This window comes from Balaenoptera acutorostrata, chromosome 10, assembly GCF_949987535.1.
Source record: "Balaenoptera acutorostrata chromosome 10, mBalAcu1.1, whole genome shotgun sequence".
Taxonomy (NCBI): Eukaryota; Metazoa; Chordata; class Mammalia; order Artiodactyla; family Balaenopteridae; genus Balaenoptera; species Balaenoptera acutorostrata.
Window position 1 is genome coordinate 1,941,743 of NC_080073.1, and position 26,212 is coordinate 1,967,954.

The 26,212-nt window shown below is 55.3% G+C and overlaps 1 protein-coding gene across 1 annotated transcript; it reads right to left on the minus strand.

Annotated features, from left to right (window-relative positions):
• Positions 1 to 990: 990 nt before the first annotated feature.
• On the minus strand, positions 991 to 25,940 carry COPG1 (COPI coat complex subunit gamma 1). Its single transcript, XM_007179173.2, has 24 exons — positions 25,783 to 25,940; positions 24,843 to 24,895; positions 24,324 to 24,404; positions 24,013 to 24,084; positions 23,805 to 23,884; positions 22,664 to 22,739; positions 22,364 to 22,456; positions 21,846 to 21,932; positions 20,520 to 20,677; positions 20,292 to 20,425; positions 18,654 to 18,721; positions 18,278 to 18,466; positions 16,262 to 16,357; positions 14,034 to 14,277; positions 13,129 to 13,204; positions 11,687 to 11,790; positions 11,183 to 11,308; positions 10,803 to 10,871; positions 8,100 to 8,242; positions 7,644 to 7,815; positions 6,939 to 7,036; positions 4,623 to 4,761; positions 4,290 to 4,388; positions 991 to 1,473 (listed from the first exon to the last, which is right to left on the minus strand). The coding sequence occupies exons 1-24, from the start codon at positions 25,817 to 25,819 to the stop codon at positions 1,343 to 1,345; spliced, it is 2,625 nt and encodes an 874-aa protein (XP_007179235.1). The 5' UTR covers positions 25,820 to 25,940; the 3' UTR covers positions 991 to 1,342.
• Positions 25,941 to 26,212: the final 272 nt, after the last annotated feature.

A 26,212-nucleotide genomic window follows, 5' to 3' on the forward strand; every position in this document is an offset into this window, starting at 1 on the left:
CCCCGCCCCCGCAGGCCGCCCCGCCCCCAGCAGGCCGGCCCCAACCCCCAGCGGCCGGCGGTTCCGCCTAGCGCTGGGGCTTCTTCCCCTCCCGCACCGTGCAGAGGGTTGGCGCTGTGGGACCTGACAATCCTGAAGGAGCCCGAGCAGGAGCCGCTGATTGTCTCGAGGACTCGTCCTCCGTATGGGCCGTTCCCCCGCGGGGTTAACTCCCTCCCAGGGCGAACCTCGGGAATGGGCCGGGAAGGGTCCCGAGGGTGCAGGCTGGCAGAGACCCTAGATGCGACCCGGGGGCCTGCAGCCCCTCTCCGTACAGCGGGAACCACAACTCCAGGGCACCGGGTTCTCGTAGGGGTGAAATCGGGAAATTTTCTTTACTTCGCAGTCCTACTAACGGCCCATAGTTCCGGGCAAAAATTGAAAAACCATCAGGAAAACTGCCATGGATCACACAAGTCGCTCTGAAACTTCGGTGGGCACCACAACACTTTCCAAGGCCCCACATTTCCCCCACCCCCAAACCGGAATCTCTAAGGGTTGAGGCCTATGTTTTTTAAAAATAGGCTTTACAGGTGTATTTCAGCCACAAAATTGGCAAACCACCTGGCTTGTGTTTAAAAGCCCAGCAGAGGAAACGAGTGACTTCTGCTCTGTAAGGGCTGTTCCTCCGGCGGAAGTGCACCGGCCACCTCAGACCCGGCACTAGGCAACAGCCAGGTAATCCACCCAAACCCTCCGGCCTCACTCATGTCCTGTAAAAGGAGGGTGGTTTAAGGGCAAAGGCTCAACGCCTGCCAGCTGCTGTCATTCCCTCAGCAAACCTGCACTGCTCCTGCTCCTGGGCATGGGGCTCGGACGGAGGCCAGTGAGAGGGTCCTCCCTCATGGTAAGTACAGTGGCAAAGGGCTGCAGGTGCAAAGGGGACGCGGAGGTGTTCTTGGTGGTAGGGAAGCCGGACCCCTAAGCACGAGTCTGCAGAAGTAGCAGTCATTCAATAAATACATGCTGATTTATTTATAGGGATAAGATGGTTCCTTAGGGGATCAACTCAAGAGGTGGTGCAAGCACTTTATTCATTTGAGATGTCCCTTCCCTGGCAGGCAAGGCAGCAAGTTCTATGACAAGCTAAAATCATCCCCCTCTTTCAAAAGTTACCCTCAGCAGGGAGTTTTGGGGCAGGGGTTAAATTAAAAAAAAAAAACAAAAAACCTCATTGATTCCTAATTGTTTTTGAATACAATTGGCTTGGAAAGGAGTTTCCACTGGGTTCATAAGGCAGGCCTGACTTCTGCACAGTGTTGGGGGGGAAAGGGTAGGATGTGATCCTATGCAGGCTGGCCTCCTAGCCCACAGACGCCAAGATGATGTCCACTGGCAGCTCCTCTGAACTTCTGGCTGTCACCTGCATTGTTACTGTGTCCAAAAGCAGCAGCCGGGAGCGCACCAGGATGTCGTGACCCCCCCGGAATACGCCTGGAAGAGAAGTGAGAAGGACAGGTGTGTAAGGCTGTGAGAAGGACAGGTGTGTAAGGCTGAAGGGGGCTGGGAGCTGGGCTGAGAGGGGCACCTGCAGCAACTGGCGAAGGCAGCTCTGGGGCTTGAGACGGGAGGGGCCCGCAACCAGGAGCACTGGCTGAAATCCCTGCGTGAGGCCCTGGGCACGTCACTTTACCTCTTGAGCTGCAGCATCATCAATGATCTCAGCAGAGATCACTCTACTAGCTGTATTTCACGCTTCGGCCAAGCTAAAATGAATTAGTGGACACCTATGGCTTGTGTCTGACATCACAGGGGCACTCACACACGCTGCCGGAATCTAAGAGCACAGACGAAGGGACAGCCCCACCATGACAAAACCGCAGCGCAGGTGTGTGCAAACCCCGGGGGACTGGGTTGCTTCACTGTGGTCAGAAATGATGGGCTTGGGGGCTGTCAGCTGTGAGCAGGGCACTGAAGCAGAACTACTTCCTAACCCTGTTTATAAACACTCAGAAAAAAATTTCCTTTCGTTCATTGTTTTAGGTGTGTGATAAGCGTATTGCCTCCCTTTTAAACAAAGGGTCATTAGCTTCTAGAGAAGCATACAGATCAGAAACATTTACATATGAAATGTCCATATATGGAGTTTGCTCTAAAATAATCTGGGGGTGGAGAATGAGTATAGGTAGAGACACTATCTGTTGTTGCAGCTGGAGGATGAGTACTTGGGGGTTCCATTTTTGTGTAAATTTGAAAATTTCCATGATAAGTGCTTAAAATCCGACTCCTATTAGAAAAGACCAATCAACCCAATAGAAAATTGGACAAAGGATCTGAAAACAATTCACAGAAAAGGAAATACAAATGGCACTTTGCATTTGAGAAGATACTTAACTTCCTTCAATATACAAGAAATGTAAAGTAAAACCACACGGAGGGTTTCCCTGGTGGCGCAGTGGTTAAGAATCCGCCTGCCAATGCTAGGGGACAAGGGTTCGAGCCCTGGTCCGGGAAGATCCCACATGCCGTGGAGCAACTAAGCCCGTGTGCCACAACTACTGAGCCTGCGCTCTAGAGCCCGCGCACCACAACTTCTGAGCCCGTGTGCCACAACTACTGAAGCCCGCGTGCCTAGGGCCCGTGCTCCACAACAAAGAGTAGCCCCTGCTCACCGCAACTAGAGAAAGCCTGCGTGCAGCAACGAAGACCCAATGCAGACAAAAATAAATAAATTAAATTAAAAAAACTACATGGAGACACCATTCTTTACACCTGGCAAAGATCATAAATTTTGACACATTGTGTTGTCCAAAGTGTGGGAGAAAAGGCATACAATTCCTATGGAAGGCAACTGGAAATATTTACCAAAATGAAAAATGCACTTTGACCTGGTAAAGCCTTGGGAAACTTACCCTACAAATACCCTCAGTGCACATAGGCAAAATAAAGTGTGTATGTATACATGTATGTATGGGATTATTCCCTGCAGCACAGTTGTTTTTTTTTTTTAATTATTTATTTATTATTTATTTATTATTTTTATTTTTGGCTGTGTTGGGTCTTCGTTTCTGTGTGAGGGCTTTCTCCACTTGCGGCGAGTGGGGGCCACTCTTCATCGCGGTGCGCGGGCCTCTCACTATCGCGGCCTCTCTTATTGCGGAGCAGAGGCTCCAGACGCTCAGGCTCAGTAGTTGTGGCTCACGGGCCCAGTTGCTCCGCAGCATGGGGGATCTTCCCAGACCAGGGCTCAAACCCGTGTCCCCTGCATTGGCAGGCGGATTCTCAACCACTGCGCCACCAGGGAAGCCCTGCAGCACAGTTTTTAACAGCAAAAGACTAGAATAGGGGCTTCCCTGGTGGCGCAGTGGTTGAGAATCCGCCTGCCAATGCAGGGGACACGGGTTCAGTCCCTGGTCCGGGAAGATCCCACATGCCGCGGAGTAACTAAGCCCGTGCGCCACAACTACTGAGCCTGTGCTCTAGAGCCCGTGAGCTACAACTACTGAGCCCGTGTGCCGCAACTACCGAAGCCCACGTGCCTAGAGCCCATGCTCCGCAATGAGAAGCCACCGCAATGAGAAGCCCACGCACTGCAACGAAGAGTAGCCCCCGCTCGCCGCAACTAGAGAAAGACCGCGTGCAGCAGCAAAGACCCAACACAGCCAAAAATAAATAAATAAATTTATTAAAAAAAAAAAGACTAGAACAATCTAAATGTTCATCAATACATGAACTGGTTCTACAAAATATGGTCCATCCATAGAATGGAATAGTAATCAACTACAAAAAAGAAAGCACAGTTTCGGATGATGAAAAAGTTCTGGAGTTGGATGATGTGATAGTTGCACAACAATGTGAATGTACTTAACGCCACTGAACTGTACACCTAAAAATGGTTAATATGGTAAATTTCATGTTACGTTAAAAAAAAAAAAAAGGAAGCTCTGAGTATCGATAGGGAAGTTCTCCAAGATGCACCATCAAGTGAAAACCAAGTGCAGAACGATGTATACACCACCTGTATATAGACATTTGAGTTTAAAAAGGGAAATGCGTACACATTTGCCTTTACATCCCTATGATCACAGGAAGGATCTACAGCATCCTTTATCATTTAACACTGGGTGCCTGGTGGAAGGGAAACTGAATGACTGGCAGCAAGTGTTGGGAGGGAGACATTCCACTGCAGGTCTCTTTATGCCCTGTGAACATTCAACGCTGTGAATTCTGAATTCCCAGGTTCCCAGGGGGGAGCCCTCAGCCCAGGATGCAGTGGCATCAAGACCCTTCCCACCAGAAATGCTGCTTACCTGCCAGGAGCAGCGTGTGCGTGTTCTTGTTATCCGGCACTTTGTCTGACCTCTCACAAGGGTGCATTCCTAAGAACTTCACAATATTGCCCACAGCCTCTGTGGGGAGAAATCCCAGTGTTATTAACCCACGACCTCCCCCTGGTGCCGCCACCAACCCCCCATCCCCTGACCCCACTCTGCAGTCTTTAATGAAGTGGCATCTGAAGTACGTGCTCTAGACACGGCCCTGGATCTTTGGGGACTTGGGGGCGGGGGACGGGGGGAGCTCTTCAACAGTAGCCAAGGATCTTGTAAGGCAAGCAAGCCGGAAATGGCATCCCAAGGATTTACCTTCAAGTGTCTTGATGGTGGACAAGGTGAATGTTTCCTCCTTCTCAAACTCATCCCCTACCTCATCCCAGGCTGCTTCAAAGTTCAGCTTCATGACCTTTTGGATGTGATCAGCTACCGTGACTTCCAGATCTTCCAGCTGGGGAGATGCAGGGGCGCGTTAGGCACACAGCTCTAGGGGAGAGACACCTCCGAGCCTCTGCTCCGCTCTGGCCGCCCGCCCCTTCCCACCGCGCAGCCGCAGGTGCTTGCTAGGCACTGTGGTCAGGGCACAGGCACCACCTGACCGGCTCCCTGTCCTCAGGGTGCTCACAGCCAAGTGGTGTCCCCTCGGCAGAAAACGCCTCACCCGTTTACAGCCGTCCCTCAGTATCTGTGGGGACTGGTTCCAGGACGCCCTCGGATACCAAAATCGCAGATTCTCAAGTCCTTTATATAAAATGCTGCAGTATTTGCATTTAACCTACACACATCCTCCCTTATACTTTGAATCATCTCTAGGTTACTTATAATACCTGACACAATGTAAATGTTATGTGAATAGTTGTAAGTACAATGCAAACACTATGGAAAAAGTTGCCTTCTGTGGCAAACTCAAGTTTTGCTTTTTGGAATTTTCTGGAACACCCCCCCACCCCAATTCTGAATATTTTCTATCTGTTGGTTGAACACATGGAGGCAGAACCAACAGATATGGAGGGCCCACTGTCCTCATCCTCGGGTGGCAGCTGTGGGAACACATCACTCTGAAGCCTAGAGTAAGTGCCAGGTTGGACGGGAAGGAGGCCCGCATCCTGTGACTCAGCCGTGCCCTCCCTGGGGCCGACATGTCATACTGCCCCCCACCTTGAACTAACTGTACATAAACGTTCCCCATTCATTCACCCAACAGCTCTTCACTGAGCCCCTACTCCTGTGCACGTGTAAGGTGTTCACAAGTAGGACTCAGCTCCTACGGTAGAAGCTATGCCCCAGACCCAGCCCTCCTGTCCTAGGGCAGTTCCCGCCCTTAGGTCATTGCTGGCTCAGGGAAGGCCCATCCTCAACAATGGACCTGGGAGGACACAAGTGACCATCAGCTGTATTCGGTGACTGCCCCTCTGGACATGAGGGCTCTGACAATCTCCATCCCAGGTTTAGTATCAGGGTCTGCACTCAGATGGCACTGAGCCACTGTGACCTGGGCAAACCCCAGAACAACCCTGCACTCAGTTCCATGCAAGCTCCGAGAGCTGGAATTGGAAGGGCCGTTTCAGTGCATGAAAGGACTGCCCAGCAGATGCAAACTGATCCAATTTCTCTAGAAAGCAATTTGACAGTATGAATCAAAGTCCTTTTTTTTTTTGGCTGTGTTGGGTCTTCACTGCTGTGCACGAGGTTTCTCTAGTTGCGGCGAGCGGGGGCTACTCTTCATTGTGGTGCACGGGCTTCTCACTGCGGTGGCTTCTCTTGTTGCGGAGCACGGGCTCTAGGGCACACGGGCTCTAGAGCGAAGGCTCAGTAGTTGTGGCACACAGGCTTAGTTCCTCCGCGGCAGGTGGGATCATCCTGGACCAGGGCTTGAACCCGTGTCCCCTGCATTGGCAGGCGGATTCTTAGCCACTGCGCCACCAGGGAAGTCCCTCAAAAAAGTCTTAAAATCAGGCTTACCCTTTGACCCAATTATTCTTCTAGGAATCTGTCCTAAGAAGATAACTTGAAATGCAGATAAAAATTTGTACCCAAAGGGATGCTTAATGTAGCATTTAAAAAGTGAAAATTTGGGAATTCCCTGGCAGTCCAGAGGTTAGGACTCCATGCTTCCACTGCTAAGGGCCCAGGTTCAATGCCTGGTTGGGGGACTAAGATCCCACAAGCCGTGCAGTGCGGCCAAAAAAAAAAAAAAAAAAAAATTTTTTTTTTTAAGTGAAAATTTGGAATCACAAATGCCAAGTGTTTAAGGAATACGAGGTCAAGTGAGTTAGAATATATTAAGATAAGGGAGTATCTTAAAGTCATTAAAAATTGTGTTTATGAGGTATTTGTAATGGTAGGAAAATACACTCTGGTTCTAAGTGAGCACAGCAAGATCTGTAATGTACAGAATAACCGCAGCGATACAACTTCTCCCCACCACCCAGTCATTCCCAAGGACTATGGGTAATGTTTTCCTGTTTGTGTATACTTTGTTTTTGTATTTCCCAAGTTTTCTTTTTACACACGAACATGTATTTTTTTTTTAAGTTAAAAAAAAAATTCTTTCAAAACCAAAACCAGCAGGAAAATGCTTCAAGACTGGCTGTCAGCTCCTGAAGCCTCCTTGCCCCAGCTTCTTACCACATACTCATCCTCATAGCCTTCGTCGTCGGTCTCCCCGGTGGTGGGATCGCAGTCCTTGACGGTGAACTTCATCACGCAGCTGAACGTGCAGCCCACTGCGGGGAGGCAAGGCCGGGCGGTCGGGCGAGGTCCTCTGCGGGCGGGCGGCCACAGCCCGCCCCACTAGCGGCACATGCCACCCGGCCCCACAAATCTGGACAGAGGGCGCCGGCTGGTAGAAGGCAGGAGAGCCAGGTTGCAGCCCCCAGGAGCTGCCCTCACAGGGAAGGAAGAAAGAGGAAGGCAGAGATGCTGCAGGGTGGCTCCTGGAAAAAGCAACTGGTTTCTTTGGTTGGAGCGGACCTGGGACGGTCCATGTTTGTGCCTGTCTCTGGGCCCTCCTCTGTGCTCTCTCCTGGTACAATGAGAGAGTCCTGGTTTGAGGACCAGGCAGACCTGAGCTCTGCATCCTACCAGCCACGTGAACTCAGACAAGCCATTTAACCCGAGTCTTACTTTCCTGCTCCCCAGGGGTCTATGAGGAGGAAATGAGCTGACGTGTGAAAAGCCCCCAGGACTTAGCCATCCTTCTCTTCTTCTCGGGACTGACCTCGAGGAGCTGAAGCTCTGACAGGAAGCAAACAGCTGGTGCACAAGCCACCCACCCCACCCCCAGGGGCTCCCACGAGGCCGGGGGGGGGGGGCATCTGCAGAGGGGCTCACCCGCCGTGGGGTCTTCCTTGGGCAGGGCCACCAGCGTGTAGCAGGTCCCGGGCTGGTTGTAGGGCAGGCTCCGGGCGGGCACGTAACACAGCACCTCGTAGGCCTCCGTGGGCTCCATCTGCACGGTGACGTTCTCCAGGGTCTGGTCGTTGAGCGTGTTTGTGCAGTCAAACTGGACCAGGGAGCGGGGCGTGGGCGCTGAGACACTGCCCTGGACCCAAGCCTGCTGCCCAGGAGCAGCCAGGAGGTCCTGCCTCTCACCCCAGGGCCACGCCGACGCCCATCCCAGGCCCCCGTCCCAGGCCCCCCGTCTGCACGTGGACACTCAGGCGCCACAGAGGCCCTGCACCAAGGACTCGAGGGACACAGCAGCTGGTTGTGGATCTGGCATCGGGCTGGGCTCCAAGCACCGGCGTGGGGTGCCAGGGCCCTGCGGGAGGACCTCCCCCAGCTCACCTGGAAGACCATGTGCTCAGGGAAGGTGTGTTTGGTGCAGCGGATCACGTACTCCGTCTCCGACTCGGTGAGGGCCACGGGCTCAGGCGAGGACTTGAAGAGGGGCCCCAGCCCCTGGAGCTCCGGCACTGCCGCCAGCTGCTCTGAAACCCCCGGGCCACACCTCACTCAGCGATGTCGCTAAACAATCCTCAGGCCTGGTCCTCAAGCTCTCCCACCCACTGAAGCAGTCACTCCCGATTTCCCAAACACACCCGAGCGTCTCCTCACCTCCCTCCCTCCGCTCAGCTTGTGCCAGCCACACGAAACACTCCGCCCCGCTGTCCCACACCAGACGCCAGAGCAACCAACGGACACTAGGCCCAACGTCCCAGGCCTAATCCATGTGGAGACTCCCTCAACCTTAGAAGCTCAGCAAGGATTCTTAAAAGAGGGAGACTGGGAAAAGACTAAGAGGCGCTGAATGCTGCGATGGCCACGGAACCAGGTGAAAGAACAAACTGGTCTTAGACGTGTGGCAGTTAAGACGGTGGCCCAAAAGGAGAGGCTGCAGATTCAGAGTGTTGCAGAAAACCCAACCTAGTGTGGACGGTGGGTGTTTGGTAAGGCCTCTCCCTGCAGCCCACAGCCAGGTTCCAGCCCTGGTGAGTCCAGGTGAACAAGGCGTCTGGCAGCTGCCCCTATTCTACGGCAGGGGCAGAATTCCCCACAGAGTGGTCATGAATCACCTGTGTCAGAATTACCTGGGGGTGAGGGCTTGTTAACAACACAGATTCTTGGACCCACCCCAGATCGGCTCTATCAAAATCTCTAGGTTTGGGATCCACCAATTTCATTTCTAACAAGTTTCCTCAGATGACTCTGATGTATACTGATACTTGAAGACCACTACTCAAGATTTTTAACTTGTCTTCCCAGTTAACTTGAACTCCATGTGGAAAAGAACTGTGCCTGAGGCCAGGGATTTGATATTCTGCCTGAGTAGGTACTCGATTCACATTTCAGGGATAGGGAGAGAAAGAAGGCATTATTATTATTTGGCCTTCTCCCCCCACAAAGAGGCAGCCTGTGTGCCTGCTTCAGCCCTCTGAACATGCAGGCAATAAAAAGCCCAGAAAGAGTCAGCTTACATATTAGGAGGCACATTCAGGACCCCTGTGAGCATCAGCCCCCAGAGTGCTTTTCTATGGGAATTTATTTCATTGGGCATCAAGTTTGCGGACATGCCCCTTACTGCCTGGGGGATTCTGCTAGTAGCTATAAACTAATGCCCCTGAGTTTCAGACTCTTCATCAATAAAATAGATACAATAATCTTGTTCACAGGGTTGTTGTGAAGATAAAAGAGGCAATAAAGGTCAAGATCTAGCAAAGATCCTGGAACTTAACATGTGATCAATAAACATTAGGCTTCGGAAGGTCGTTTACAAATGGGCTTGAGTCCCTCAAAGAGGCTTCAAAGGAGTCTTCCTTGGAGGGCGTGGCAGAACGACGGCCCCCCAAGATGTGCACGAGCTAATTCCCAGAACCTGTGAGTATGTTCCCTCACTTTGCAGGGATTACACTGGATCTTGAGATGGGGAGCGTCTCCTGGATTATCTGGGTGAGCCCAATGTGACCACAAGGTCCAGGTGAGAGGGAGGCAGGAGGGTCAGAGGCAGAGAGATGTGACTGTGGCTGTGCTTCTGGCTTTGGAGACAGAGGACAGGGGCTCTAGGCAGCGAATGTAGGCGGCCGCCAAAGACGAACCCCTCAGAGCCTCCAGAGGGAGCTCGGCACCGCCAACACGGCGGAACCCATTTTGGATTTCTGTCCTCGGAACAAGGTAATAAATTTGTGTTATGTTAAACCACTAACTTCATGGTAACTTGTGACGGCAGCAAGAGAGAACTAACACACAAGGAAAAGTTTCGGATTAGAGTGATCCCAGTCGGCTCAGGATCCTAGTTTTGCTGAATCTGAGACAGTATGTTGATGGAAGACAGGGTTCGGGAAGGGAATGGAAAAGGTGGGATTTAATTTAATTCAATGATGATCGGGAGCCTACTGTGAGGAAGGAAGGCACTAAGTGCAGTGACAGAGAATACAGACGACAGAACGTGCAGAACTGCACAGGACCACGGAAGAGAAGGGAGGAGTCGGGGGGGGGGCATCACCAAGGACGAGGGACACGTGCTAGGCCTCAAAGGTAGGAATCTAGTGGATAACGTGGTCTGGCAACTGGACGCGCAGCCTCTCCCCTTAAAACACGCAGAGGGACAGATGAAAACCTAAACAAAACCCTGCAAGACAACGTGGACGGAACACATCTGGAATCCGAGACAAAGGACCGTGTCCCTTGAGTCAGCTATGTGGCATCAGACATCCTGAACTGGCCTGGGCCTCAGGGAACTGAGCCTCAGAACCAAGGCCGAGGCAGCTCTGAGCCAGTTGGAGCTGGATCTTAATTCCACCGCCAACCCCCACCGCCCCTTCTTGCTGTGCAAACTTGGGCAAATCACTGTCTCTCTCTGAACGTCCAAATCTTCCAATACCAAATGGACCCAATAACCTCCACCTGAGGGTCAAACATGCTGTCTAAATACTCTCAGAGCCCAGCACTCAGGAGAGACCCAACCAATGACAGTTCCTACTCTTAATTCCCCAGAGAAGAACCGCTACCCTAGCCGTGGTCCCGGGAGCCCCACCAAGCACCACTACTCACCTTGGAAGATCTCCTGCCGGGTGGCTGCCACCTTCTCAGGCTGCTTGGCTGCTGTGATGGGGGTGCTTTCTGCAGGAACAAACAGGCATGGTGACCCACAACTCCAGGAACGGGCCAGGGTAGTGCTGACCACGGTGCTGTTACTCAGGGATTATCACTTCTACCCCCGAGAGTGTGAAGTACAGAGCACGTGAGGAAGAGAGCACGTGTTTGTGCCTACGTGCCTTCATTTCCTGCGGCCAGAGGCAGACGGGGTAACTCCCTCCGCCCAGCACAGCCCCATCCATCCTGGGCAGGTTTAGTGACTCTGCAGCCAACGCAGACCCTCCAGCGGAGGCCTGGACCGGAGGGCCTATGAAAGGAGTGCAGGTGTTACTTACCTGTTCTCTGCTCTGCCATGGGTGTGGTGGCCAGGGGCACAGACTTGAGGTCAAAAGGCTTTTCCGATGGTTCTAGAGTATACTGCTGCAGAGCCCTCTCCAGACCAGGGATGGACACGGTCAGACCTAGAGGCCATTGGGAGACTGAGATCCTGGGGTCGAGGTTGTAGGACCTTGAGAAAACCACTTAGGCCTCTGAGGTCCCACTTTCTCATGACATTGTCCTTCGCAGGACTGATGTGGGGAGTAAACGGACATAGGAGAGGGACTTAAAAAGGGTAAAGCGCTCTGCAAATGGAGGCTCTATGACTAATTCGTGTTTCAATTCACTGGGCTGTTTCCACCCACAGGGCTGTGAACGCAGGGCCCCGGGTCTCCTGAGGTCACAGGGACGCTCTGCAGGTGCCAGGAAAGCCCTGAGAGCACGCTGCCTCCGAATCCCCCTGCCCGGCGAGACTGCAGCCCCGTCGGGCGCTGGGTCGGGGCCGGCCGGGAAGGACGCACCGTTGAGGATGTAGCCTGCGTTGAGGGCCTTCTGCTTCTGCGCCAGGACACTGAGATAGAAGGTGGCTCGGTCCCTCACTTCGTTGTCATCGTCCATCACACACCTGTGGCCAGAACACAAGGTCCTCCTGACCAGGGCCCCGCAGGGCGGCAGGAGGGGTGCTGCAGGGCTTCAGCAGAGGTCGGTGAGAGGAAGCAGGTCTCTTAAGGCTCAGTCCTCGGATGTGGACCCAGGCATCAAATGCACAGAAGGGCCCGCGGGACTCTAATTAACTAGGAGGTGGCCGTATTCATACTCCCTGGACCCTCTCCCCCGAGCCCACCCAGTGAGGGAGGCAATCTCCTATACCCACAGCATACATCACAAAAGAATTTAATATGACCCAACAATTCCACTCCTGCGTATACACACAAGAGAACTGAAAACATGTCATATAAAAAGTCGCACACAAATGTTTACAGCAGCACTCGTCACAACAGCCACGAAGTGGAAACAACCGAGATGCCTATCAGCGGATGTACGGACAAACAAAATGTGGTCTATTCATGCAATTAAATATTATTTGCCCATACGAAGGAATGAAGTACTGGCACATGCTACAACACGGATGAACCCTGAAAACATCATGAAGAAGCCAGACACATGAAAGGCGACACACTGTATGCCTGAGTTTATATGCGGTGTCCAGAACGGGCAAATCCAGAGCCAGAAGTAAAGCGAGTGGTTGACTAGGGCTGGGGGGCTGGGGGAGGTGTGGTGACTATTAATCGGTACACTGTTTCTTTTGAGGGTGCTAAAAACGTTGTCGGGACTTCCCCAGTGGTCCAGTGGTTAGGACTCTGCACTTCCACTGCAGGGGGCACAGGTTCCATCCCTGGTCGGGAACTAAGATCCCACAAGCCACGTGACATGGTCAAAAAAAAAAAAAGTTTTCAACTTAGACTGTGGCAATCGTTATGCAACTCTGAATGTACTAAAACCATCGTATTATACATTTTAAATGGGTACATCGTATGGGTCTCGAATTGTATCTCAATAAAGCTGTTTTTTAAAATAGAAAACATCTCAAATTAACGCCTAGGTGGAGGGATTATTTGCATGACATTGTTTTTCATGCTTTTCTTTTTTTTAAAAATTAATTTAGGCTGTGCCGGGTCTTAGTTGCGGCATGCAGGATTTTAGTTGCGGCATGGGAACTCTTAGTTGTGGCATGCAGGATGTAGTTCCCCGACCTGGGATCGAACCTGGGCCCCTTGCATTGGGAGGGCAGAGTCTTACCCACTGGACCCCCAGGGAAGTCCCATACTTTTCTGTGTTTCCATTTTTCCCTATAATCAATAGTTGTGTACCTTTTCTCCCCTTTTTCAGTTAAAAAGAGACCAAGGACAGCCGCCTGGGCCCGCGGGAACACTTGTCCACCAGGCCCGCGGCCCGGACTCACCTCTTCAGCAACACCAAGATACTCGGCAGCATCTCTTCATTCTGCGCGCCGAACTTGGCCAGAGCACTGACGGCGCCTGTATTTATGAAGCAAACACGATTTACTGCCAGGGCTCGGAACGGGCCATCCAGAGCCAAGCAGGCCCGACCCAGCAGGCCCAACCCGACACCATGAAACAAGGAGCCTCGGTCACGTGGACACCACCGGCCTCAACTCCTTGCCTCTCACGGGGAAGGAAGCCCTGTTCTTGGGTCCCAGGAGTCCTTTTCAGCATTAACTAAGAGGCCACGAGAGCTGCCCTCAACTTCTGTATCCAAATGGCCTCAGCTCGCAGTGAAGCAGTATACGACCATAAACGAGAGAACAAACTACTACTGAATGAGTAACAATTGCTGAAAGAGGAACATCTGTCCAGAGAGGGCATGAGAAGAAAAGAGCAGTAAATTAAAAGTAAAATTAAGAATATGATGATTGCACATTGAATTGCATCCTCATTTAAAAGAGTGAGTTTTATCGTATGTGAATTATATCTCAACAAAGCTACTATTAAAAATAAAAAACTAAAAAAAAAATAAAAAAAAAAAATAAAAAAAAAATAAAAAACTAAACACTAAAAAGAAAGGAAGGAAGAAAGAAAGGAAAAAGGGAGCGAGAAAGAGAGAAAGAAAGTTAAATGACAACATATAGTGGCACTTAAAAAAATCACTAAGGCGAATTAGAGGTTAAGAACCATTCACCTAGATGACGCCCAAACATCTAAGGTCCTTCCTACAAGATTATGGAACACCGAGCTTGTGAGGCAAGAACACCAGGTGCCCGTGTCCCCCCGGGGGCTCAGGGCCCTCTGCTGGGGCGTCTACTCCAGGGCAAGCCTGGGGCCCAGGGGCAGCCCTGCTCTGACCCACCTGCCCGGACCTCCTCGTGCTCCAGGACCACCCGGTTGTAGATGAAGCGGATGTACTTGGAGGGGTTGTTGGTCTTGGGCCCCTCCTGGCCCAGGAGGTGCAGGATGCGTGTGGCCAGCACGGTGAACTCGCAGTCCTCAATGAACTCGCACAGGTGCGACAGCCCCGTCTCCTTGCTCTCCGCGTTCTCCTCGATGATGCAGATGATGCAGTCCACGATGGCCCGCTTGTACTCAAAGCCGCCCTGCGGCACAAGGGGCGAGCTGAGTGCCGAGGCTGCTCTCGCCAGAGCCTAACCGGGACCCGGCACAGCGGTCCAGGCACTGAACCTGGTGACGAGCGCCCGGCTCTCCCGGCCTCTACCTCCCTTCTGTGTAAAACAAAAGGCTCAGGCTGAATGCTCGCTGGGGCCCTTCCTGCTCTAAGAGTAGATGGTTTAATAGAAATATCTGGGACTTCATGTTCTTTCCAAGTTTGAGATAAAGGCAGAATGGGTGATGTGGAAGCTGGAGGAGTGGGGTGTTAGTGTTTAATGGGAACAGAGCTCCGTCTGCAGCATGAGAAAGTTCTGGAGGTTAACTGCACGCCCTTGTGAATGTACTGCACAAAACTGAACTCTACGCTTAAAGACAGGTAAGATGATGGAATTCTACGTCGTGGGTATTTTATGACAGTTTAAAAAAAGGCAGAATGGGGCAGTAGAGAGACAAACGATCCCGGGTCAAATCTATGCTCTGCCACTTAAAGACTTTAATAACAGAAGTGGCAAGTGAGATGCCCCCAGGTGCCCGGCCGTAACCCGGCAACGCGCAGCACACTGGATGGGACGGTCGTGCCGTGCACAGTGCCATCTAAACACCATCTAAAGAGCGAAATCACCACGCAGCCTAGCGTTGCCAGGTCTTAGAAGTTTTTAAAGAGAAACTGGAAATCTATCGAGGTGGTTTTCCTGATTTTTAAATAATGGCTACTAATTCAAAATGTGTAAAACTCTGCACAACCCAAGCAGAACTTGTCTGTGGGTCAAATCTAGCCCCTGTTCTCAGATTAGTTTGTTTTACGGCCGTGATAAGTCACTCTCTTTGTCTGAGCCTCAGGCACCTTCATAACAAGGACCATTAGCGTACTGACCTCGTGGGTTATTGTGAAGAATAGATACTCTCTGTGAATTACACACGCGCCTTACATTTCAGTAAGGCTGTTCTGTCAGCAGGTGCCCTAGTTATAACACCGGTTCTGCAGCCCGCCCGCCGACTGGGCACTGACAGGCTCGGAGCCACCGCATCAGGGCTTCGCCTGCAGCAGCTCGTGGCCGACACACCCTGTGCTGAGGGACAGGCCCTCTTCCAGCAGACAGGGCCTCGGTGTCTGAGCGCTGTGCTCTAACGAGTGAAGCTCTCGCGCTGTCTCCCGTGGAGCTACATGTTGTCCTGGGAGGCAGGGAGGCCCGGGAGAACACCACGGGCTCTGGAGCCCGACACTTACTGACCAGGTGGCCACGGGCAGGTGCTCTCAGACCCCAGATTTTTAAAGGGAGAAAATGACGTCTACGACAAGGCCTGTTATGCGGATCACAAGATTGTGTACGCTGCGTGGTGTCTCCACTGTGCTGGGCCGTCAGCTGAAGGCACCCTAAGCCCTGCTCCCTTCTCGTATTCTTGGGAACCCCAAAGGCACCCAAGGCAACGGTTCCTCTACTGCCTTGGTGCAAGGGCCCACCTGGGGCTGCGGCAAAGGGCCACCAAATATCCGGGGACCAGATCTACTGATGGACACTCTGCGTCTGCTCCTCTGAACGGACCGGTTTTGTTGAGACAACCAAGAAAGGTGGCCCACGTGAATCACTAATTCACGTCAGGAACAAAAATAGAACCAATGTCACATTATTAGCCTCAGTTTCCCAAGAAACCACCCTGGAACTCCTGGAATGGCTGGAATATTCCTACGCGAGATGACACCAGACAGAACTCGGTTTCCCATCTTCTACACAAGCATCACCTTGGGGCATCTGCTGGGTCTTTAGAGCCCGGGTAGCGTGTCATTAGGGTTATTAGTGATCGGTGCATGTTTACACTGTCAGCCCATGAGGAGTTTCAAGGGTCGTGGGCACCACGAAAGCAGCCGGCCAGCAGGTGGACCGGGTACACCCGAGAACTAGCTGGGCGTGGAGCCAGCGGCCAGGCCACCACCCGCACAGGAGACCCGGCGCCCGAGCGCCCTGCTCTTACCTCCTCACGCAGCATGGAGAACAGGAAGTTCATGAGCACGGCGTGCTTGCGAGGGTACTTCTGACACAGTGCGCTGATGGCCTGGACCACCACCACCTGGGCCAAACAGACATGCGTGAGCGGTGGCCCCGCCACCTGGTGGTTACTTCACGCACCCAGTGCCAGCGGAGTCCTTCCTCAGGCAGGGCCGGGCCCTGGGAGCAACAGGCCGAGACGCGAGGGGAGCCCCACCTCCACCCTCGGGGCGCCCGCAGCCCCGAGCCCCCCAGACAGGGAGGCACGCACAGCAGTCCCGAGGCCCAGATCCAGACTCTGGGGCCCCCTACTCAGACTTCCAGGAAAGTCCGCCAGCCCCGCCATCCCGCCTGTGCTGCTTCTCCCCTCCCCCACCATTCCCACCCCTGAGCCTTCCAGCTCAGGCTGCCCCCTGGGGTGCTCTGGCCCCAGCCCTCTTCTCTTCTCAGTCTCTTTGGCAATCTCATCTCCTCCCGTGGTTTTAACCACCTCTTCTATGCCCCTGATGCCCAAATCTTCGTCTCTGGTCTGAGTTCAAGAGCAGTGCTTCCAAATGTCTACCACACAACCTCACCTGGTGCCCACAGGCACCTCAAACTCGGCCGCGATCACCATTACCCCCGCTTCCCTCCTCTCAGCCCGGATCGTCTCCCTCCTTCCCCAAACGCATCCAAAGCACCGCGAGCCCAAACCAGAACACGGACTCACCTCTGAGGACGTTCACGCCCTCAGCTGCCACATGGCGCCCCGACACCTGGCTCTGTTCCCCAGGGGCTCTGAGACCAGCCCCCCTCCCGCTTCCCAGGCCTGCGGGTGCCTTCGCCTCTCTGCCCAACTCCCACAGCCAAGTCTCAGCCCAGTTCACCCTCCAGCAGCTTGAGAAGGATCTCTCTACACGCAAGTCTCACTGTGTCATTCCACAGTCTACAAAGTACTCCTATAACCCACAGAGTTTATTCTGCCTACTTTGCGTCATTCCTGCTGCAGAACTCACCACGCTTTCTATCACAGTCATTCACATTGCCGTCTGTCTGCCTTCTACCCTGATTAAAGCTCTCCAACAACATACTAACGTTTATGTAACTGTTGTGAAATAACATAATTACAGAAATTGAGAACAGTGTGTAGGGATGGGGAGGAGGGGATGGGTGTGGCTATGCAGGGAACGCCAGGGAGTCTCCTGGTGGTGGTGTAGTTGAGCATCCTATATCTTACGCAGAGTTTCTCACACACACGCACACACACACACACACACACACACACACACACACACACACACGTGTAACCGGTGAGTAAGCTGCTGCCTGTGCCTGTGCTGACACTGTCCTGTGGCCCTGCGGGTGCTGGAGGACGAGGCAGCTGGGGGAGGGGAGCACGGGAATTCTCAGTGTATTTCTTTACAACCTTCTGTGAATTGTTTGAAAATAAAAGTTTAGAGAACGCTACAGAAAACGCTTTAGCAGCTTCCTTAAAACCACAGCTCTTTATCACGAGCCCCCAGGCCTCCCACGGTCTCGCCACCACCTGCTCCGACTTCATGGCTCCACTGGCCGCGAAGCCCCCAACCTGGCACTTCAGCCCCTTCCTCTTGTTCCCAACACACTTGCTTCTGCCTTTTCTCCTGTGTCTTCCCAGGTACCTCCCCGGGGCGGCTCCTCCTGGAACCCCTACCCTGTGGGGTCTCCTCCCTGCACTAGTGTGTGAAATTACCGTGTCCCCACCTTGCTGACTGTCCACCTCCCCTCCCCAGCAAGCAAGCTCCACGAGAGCAGAACTGGTCTGTCCACTGCTCTGTTCCCCTTTCTCCAAACTCTGCCCAGCACACGGCAAGCGCACAAGAAACAGTGAAGAACTTAACAAGCTGGCCTGGAGGCTCCTGGCCTCGCTGGACAAAAGCCGGACGCAGTGTCGCGTGCACCTCTGCCAGCCCTCTGCCCCACCAGCCCCCCAGAACCCCCGCCCCGGCTCGGAGCGGGGACGCGGCAGGCGGGGACTGTGGACCTTGAACTCGTCCGAGATCTCCGACATGAAAGAGGAGATCTGCTTCATGAGGCGGTCGATGCTGCCCTCGCTGCCCGTCTTGAGGAGGGTGGTGATGGCCAGCGTGGCAATGCTGCGGTTCGAGTCTGTAACCAGGTTCTCCAGGTCCAGGTTACAAGCTGTCACCGCAGATGGATGCTTCATGGCCACCTGTTTTGATTCGGGAGCAAAGAGATGAGGACAGGGATGGGGTACAGCAGGCCCCCCACTGTTCCGCTGGTCCTTCGGGTGAGCTCGCGTCACCGCCAGAGGACAGAGGAGGACCAGGGCTGCACCTCCCGCAGGGCGGGGGCCAGGAGACACTCCCCCAGCCCCACTCCGCCAACTCTGAACTCACCTTGTTGAGGGTGCGGACGGCGGCATAACGGAGCGCAGCCTTGGGGGAGCTGCAGAAGAGCTGGAGCACTGCGGGGAGACGGATATGGGTGCTGGGCTGCCGGGAAGCCCAGGGGCCCCCACGAGGGGCAGGGACCGGGCACAGCGGCGGGGCGCACATGCAAGGGCTCTGAGGCTGCGTCCAGCTGTCTCCCTACTGGTGCCACCACCCCAACCAAGGAGACAGCCGTCCTCCCCCTGGGCACGCTTGCAACCGCCCGGCGGTTCACACGCAGGAGCCTACGGTGCCGGGCACAGGGCTGAGCCCTGCCTGCCGTGTCCCCGCGAGTCCCCACATGCCTGCCAAGCAGCTCCCGTATCTCCCCATTTCACAGACACAGAGGCCAAGGCACAAAGGGGCAGAGCAACTGAAGGAACGAGGCCAGCAGCCAGGAAGTGGCAGAACCAGGACTGACACCCGGGGCTGCCTGCCCTGGGGTCCCGGCAGAGCATCGGCCGCCCCAGCCCGCGCCTTGGCCTCAGGAAGCTCAGGCTCCGCGTGCGCCCGCTGGAGAGGCGAACGTGACTGCTGTTTTCTGCAGTGTCTACGCGCCTCTCCTCGTAACTTGGCTTCCATTCTCTTATACTTTTTCAGCACTTATTTACGGTTTTCTTAAACAACCCTTATTTTAAAAGCTCTCTCTGTTTGGCTTTCGTTATTCTGGAACATGAGTAATATAACAAGAAAGAACAAACATTCGAACCAGGGAATGAATTCATTTAGTTCTTTTGTTCCTGTCGCCAAGGAGGAGGAGAGACTTCTCTCTGCAAATGTGAACCCCATCTCTCTGCCTAACAGGTTTGCAACCTTATTCTGGAGAACATGAGAAAAGCAGGAGGGCCAACCATTTCTCAGCCTCTGCAGCTGGAACTCTCTGGCCAGAACATCATGGCTTTCATTACTAGGTCTGTCCTTCTGGGACGCTTGCCCCTTCTCTCCTGCTCCAAGTCACTTCTCAACGCACCCGCCTTCCAGGACCAACCACTTAGCCCACCATCACATGCCTGCTACCCCGACATGCAGTGAGATCTCAACGCTCCGCACAAGGGCCTGCACAACCAAGGCACTGATCACTCGGCAGCTGGCCCGACAGCAGCGGGAGCCCAGCGGATTCTGCTGCACGACCGCCCAGAGAGCAGGTGCCGCGTGCACCACGCTGCCAGTGTAACGGCACGATTGCTATCCTTCCCGCGGAGAGGACAGCCGGCTCACCCAGGCTCGCCCAGCTGTCCCGCCACAGAGCCAGGACTGCAAACCCAGGCTCCTGTCCAGACTCTGACCAAGCCCGCTTTCTCCTCCCCGAGACGGCCCAGGCCCCGGCTGCATAAATGCGGGCTTCCTCCGCCGGGCCCTCCTGCCACGGCAGCCACCCGCAGGCAGCAGAGCCCCTCTGAACCTCGCCTCCGCCACGCGCCAGAGCCCAGGTGAGAGGCCCTGGCCCGGCAGGGAGCAGGTGCTGCCTGGGGACTGATGCCCTCTCCCAACCGTAGCCTGCGGCCCGCCTGAGGGCATTTCCTTTCTTTCCCGCGCCACCTGGCCCAGGGCCTAGCTCCTGGCAGGCAGAGCCGCGTGGGGCCTGGGTGGGGAGCGCCTGGTCACCTGACACGGCCGGGGCCAGCTCCTTGGCACTGCACCCCGGCAGGTTGACGATGGCCGAGGCGGCTTCGTACACCACCATCTCGTGCTTGTTGCGCAGGCAGCTCTCGATGAAGTCGAACAGCGGGCTGTCGCGGCTGCGGGACAACAGGCGGCAAGAGGACGCTGGGGGGGCCCGCCCGGGAGACGGGCGAGGCCTCGCGTGGCGTGAGGAGGACACAGTGCCCCTACCTGCCGTCCTCCTCCTCCAGCTGCCGGCTGGCCACGCGGATCATCATGCAGTAGGCGAAGGGGGACTTGAGGCCGTGCCGCGTGAACTTGCTGATCATCTTGCTGACAGCCAGGCGGTCGTTCTTCCGCACGTGGTACAGGAGCCCCAGCGCGTGGTACTAGAAGGCGGGAGAGGGCAGCAGAGCACGGGCGTGTGAGGCCGGGCCCCCTGGCCGTGGGGCTCTGGAGGTCACGGTCCCTCTGGGCTCCGGCCTCCTCGTCTCCGGGATGGGCACCACGGTCGCTTCCTCCAGAGCCTGGGTGCGACCGTGCCCAACAAGCCACCTGGGCGTCTGCGGTCCTCGTCCGCCCCCAATTTCAGCAAGGGCCTCGATGGGCAGCGTGAGTGCAGGTGTGGAGGGGACAACAGGTGCCACAGATGGAAGAACAGGAGGAGACCAGGTGTCTCTGACCAGAAAGAGAAGGCGGGAGCCAGGCCTCGAGGGGGACACGTGTCGTAAGGTGCTGTGCAGACGTGAGCCCTCACAGCGTCAGACCTTACGGGTGACACCGTGTGACAGGTACTTCTGCCCCCACTGCCCTGCCCAAGGACTTGCGGCTGCTGCCGGCAAGGCTAGGTCTGCAGAGGGAAGGCACACGGAGTTACCTCCTGTCCCCTCTGCTCTTTCCTAAATCCTTACCAGGGTGACACTCAAGGGCCTTCTACGTGGGAAGCTCCTCTGACCCTGGTAAGGGTTTGAGGGGCCACAGCTGGTCCTGGAGACGAGACCCAGCACAAAGGGCACAGAGGGAGGGAACAGACGCCCACACAGGGAGGCTGCAGGCAGGGGCCAGATGGGCAGAGGCTACAGAGGCTCTCATTTTATCCTCACAGCTTTGTGAGGCAAGGACTTTCATTCCTGTTTTACAGACAAGGAAACTGAGACTCATGGAAATAAAGGGGTTCCTGGCTGAAGTCACTGAAGAAGAGATCAGCACGTGAAAGCCCCACCAGGATGCTTCCATGCGTCACTAACAAAGCCAGCTGGGCAAAGGCCCTCCGCCTGCCTGGGCCAGGTCAGCTATGTCGCATACCCCAAAACAACACTCAGCTGGTTATCAAAATACTCGATATTTCGGTACCAGCTAGTAACGTCTCTAACCCAACTCCCCCTGCAAGTGGTGCCCTGGATTCTTTCCCCAAACCCCCCAAGTCTCGCCACCACGACAAAACGATGAAAGCCTGCTCCAGCCAGGGGCCGCCAGGGTCTCCGTGGTACGAGTCCATGCTGTCTGGCCAGGACATGCCACCAGCCTAAGTACCTTCAATATCACTGCTCTGCTCACCTGCACCATGATGTTATCACTGGACGCCGCCTCCTGGGCCTCATTCACCCAGCGCTTGACCACGTCGAAGCTGCACTTGAGCAGGTGCTGTGGGGCACAGGGCACACTGAGGGGTGAGCAGGCAGGATGCTCTGCCATCACACCTCCCGGCCTGGCCACAGTTCAGCTGGCTCTGGGTCTTCCCTCAGACACAGCCCAGGGCCCCTCTGTCGTCCGGGTCCTCTGAGAAGTGCACAGACTCGGGACAGCTCCCACCCTCACTCTCCCTGCCCTGGCAGACTTCCTGCCGGGCTCAAATTCCAAAAATCTGTCACCCCAAAGGATGGGTCAAGGCTGTCCAACTGGCCCCTCAATTGACCCAGAGTTCCCCGGGCGCTCTTCACTGAGAAGGGGGTGGGACTCTCAGATCTGGGGATACAAAGCTTTTTTTTTCTTTTGGAAAGCGACTCTGATGTTTCTTCAGTCTCCCAATCCAGCCCCTGCCCCCAGCCCCGCCGGCCCCTGCCGAGGCTACACACCAGGGAAGACACCAGCGCAGAGCTGGAGACGCTGGGCACCTTGTCCACGATGGCCTGCTTCATGTAGCGCTCGATAGCCTGCAGCATGGTGCTCTGCGGGGACAAGCGGTGGGCGGGAGGGGGCCCGGTGAGTCCCTGCCGCCCTCAGGAGTGCAGGTGATGGTGTGGAGGAGGGGCGGCCAGGAGGGAGGAAGCAGGCTCATGTCCTGTGTTCCCGCACCCCTCCCAGGAGCCGGGGACGAGCTACAGCGCGTGAAGGGTGAGACCCCGTGGCGACCGAGCTGGCCACGGGGGACTCACGTCGGTGATCTGGCAGAGGGCGCGCACGGCCGGGCCCCGGTAGCTGTCTTCCTTCCCGGTCATGTCCTTCGTCAAGCTGCGGGGACAAGGCGACGGCCTCACGCAGGGGCCGGGCCTGCCCCCCCGGCCCTGCCCTGCCCACCCCAGGTCACCACGCCAGTCTCCTAACGGGCGTCCTGTCTGTGCTCTTAACCCTTCCCCGCCAAACACCACATAGCAGCCAGAGGGTTTCTCGTAAAACTGAAAACTGACCAGGTCACTCCCCTGCTCTGACTGAAACCTTCCCGAGGCTTCCTGCTGCCATCCCCATCAGCCCCTCACAAAGACGTCCCCAAACAGGCCACGCTCTCCACCCCAGGCCCTGGCACCTGCGCCCCCTCAGCCGGGCGCACTGCCCCGCTCATCTCCACCTCTGTCCAATTTCTCACTCAGCCCTCAGGACTCCACTCAGACAGTTCCAGGAGGCCTTTCCTGGCCCAAATTCAAGTTGGCTGTCCTCCTGATCTGCTCTCACAGCCGTCACACTTCCCTAATGCCTGTCTGCTGGGTTACTTCTCGGTAAATTCTGGGGCTGCAGAGGCCACGCCTGTCGTGTTTGCTGCTCTATTCCCAGAGTTACACGGGGGCTGACAGACGATAAATATTGTCTAAATGAACCTACACACGAATGTATAACGTCCCCCCCGAAACTGTGGCAAGAAGGAATAAGACAAGAGAGCCCAGGGATTATATTTCGGTCCACTCTGTCCCCTGAATCCCTCAGCCTAACACTTAGTGAGCAAAGCAGTCCTTAGTGAGCGAGTCTGCCTGTGCTTCCCGTGTATACAGACCCCTACGTGCATGCTTCCTGGGCTTTCTCTTGGTACTCGCTAGAGTCTTTGTGAAACTTCCGGCTGCCTCAGTTGACTGAGAAGAATCAAGGGAAGGAAGGCTCTGTGCCTAAGTTCAGGCCAGAGAATTAAAAGGGAAACCGCCCACTCTCTGGAGGCCGCCACGGGTGGGCGGGGTAACTGAAGGACGGGGGAGACAGGAGAGGAGAGGAGAAAAGGGCACGGGCAACGCGTCAGCCGAAGTCTGAGCGCCTGGCGCTCGTGAGAAGATGGGCTCTGTGTCGGTGGATCCTTCAGAGACCAAGACTCGCCTGCTGGTCACGATGATGACATCCTCTGCGATGCAGGACATCTCCTTGATGGTCAAGTAGCACATCCGACGGAGGGTGGGCTGGGCAAGAGATGCGAAAAGCCCTCTGACCCCTGGTGCAGCATAAGGCAGCCTCGCTGACAGGAGGCCCTCCCACCACCCTGTCAGAGCTGCCCCCTCTGGGGGAGGGCTGGGGTGGGGACACTTACATCGTTGGACTGAAAGAGTTTAGTCATGGCAAAGAAGGCCTCGGTTGCTTCTGTGGTCCCCAGGTGCTCCCCCTGTTTTAATCAAGAAAGAAGTCTCAGCTTGGGACAGACGGGCCACAATGCTCTTCCTGCCAGATCAGCCCAGGCCAGATCCTCGGACCCTGCAGAGGCTCCGTCCAGGGCGACACATCGGAGTGGGACGCTGAGGGGACCCAGAGCTGGGCCGCTGGCTATAACTACACAGGGGCTGTGCCCCTCCCCCCAACACACCCCAGTACCATCTTCCCCACCCCCAAGCCTCACCCTGTTACCTGGTTTATGAGATAGAGGATCTTGGTGAGGATGTGGGCACATTTCCGAGGATTGATAGGAGTTTCGTTAAACACGCGGGCCTAGGAAGAAGCGACCAAGGATATTACCTTCTGGCTGAGTTTATTTCCCTTCCCTGACTGCCCTCAAGCACGTTCGAGGTCTGAGAATGCCCAGAGTAAATAAATACACTTGCCCCACCCTTATTTTCATAAGGAAAGAGTCTTGTTTTGCTTTTTTCTTACTTCACCTATTAACAACTCCTGAAATCTTCCCTAAATATTAGCTGAGGATGTGCTGATTTAGTGACTAATGGATACTCAGGCAACGCTTATTAATTAACTAGAAAGAGAAACGAAGACGAAGAAAAAGGCCTAATGAACCGTCCCCGGGAACAAAGTGCCCCCGTCTTTCCAGGAGCAGGTCTTTCCCCGGCTGTCCTTTAAACCAGCACTCTGAACACGCCCGCACGCTGACTGGGAACACTCGTGACGGAAGAGACAGGAGCAAACGACACTTGCCTCCTGGAGCACGGCGCTCTTCTCAAGGTGCTGGAATGGGTTGGAGCCTCCGCCTACAGTCAGAGAACAGGCACGACTGAGCACAGGCTGTGACCCTGAATTTCAGAACTCTCCCAGACATAGCCAAGGGAAACATGTCCCAGTGCCCGACCTAGTCAAGTTCCAACTCCTCTGAACGGCAACCAAAGCTCTACAACCTGCCAGGAGATCCAGCCACCCTCCCGCAAGGGGGGCTCCCTCCATCCCAAACCACTGACTCACAGTCACCCAGCAGCCCTGGTACAGTCCTTGTGTGCCTCTCAGAGTGTCACGTCTTGCATTCATTTATGCAACTGGTACTTAACTGAGTCCCTATTACGTGCGGGACCCACCTCCAGCGACTAGGGTCTGTGCTTGGCAGATAGCACACGTGTAGTTACACACCTCAGTATCTGACTGACGTCTGTTTCCTCCACTACGTCGCGACCATTCTAATATTCCCGGCTCGAGCACTGAGCGTCTCACTTGTTCTACTGCAATGTCAGGGCACAGTACAGCCTGGCATGCAGTAAGCGCTCAATATATGTTTACTGGGTAAATGCATGAGAGTCAGGGTTCTCAGCCACGGGACACTGTGCTCCCCAGTCTGGCCAGCACCGACGCAGCCCCAGCGAATCCCCACAAGAGCATCGCGCGCGGCCCCCTCCCCTGACAGATGGGGAAACTGAGGCCCAGAGAGGCGTGCGACCCGCCCAAGGTCACCCAGAGAATCGCGGTCCGAGCTTACGAGTGCGGGGCAGTGGAGCCTGCTCGGGCTCTCCAGGGCTTGCCACTGACCGGCGGCAGCCCCTCGCACAAGCCCGCGTCCCTCCCGGGGCCTCGGGTCGGGACAGAGGCCTCCGGGGAGGGCGCCGAGAGCCTGGGCAGTGGTCCGGCCTCCCCCAGGCCTCGCCCCCCTCACCCGATTCCTCGTCCTTCTTGTCAAATTTCTTCAGCATGGTGGTGCCGGCGGGGGCGCGAACCAGCACCTAGCGCAGGATAGACCGACTGACGACGGCGGTCCTCCGGAGGTTCCGCACGGGCCACTTCCGGCCGGCCACGTCGCCCGGCGCTGTGCGCAGGCGCACTCCGCGCTCCGCGCATGCGCACACCCGGGACGCTTCGCCCCATCAGGCATTAACCCCGTCCCTGCCGGGAGGGGCCGGGGCTTAATTCGGGGCCTTACGCCCTCATCTCCGTACATTCGTTCCCGCCTCACTGCCTGTGGCGGGAGTTTAAACGTGCTTTCGGAGGCGAGGCCCTAGCACGCTGGCCCAAGCAGCCGCCCACCTCCGAGGTGCTACCTCTTCTGGTCACCGCCTCCGGGAGGCCCGCCAGCCTCGCCTCACTTC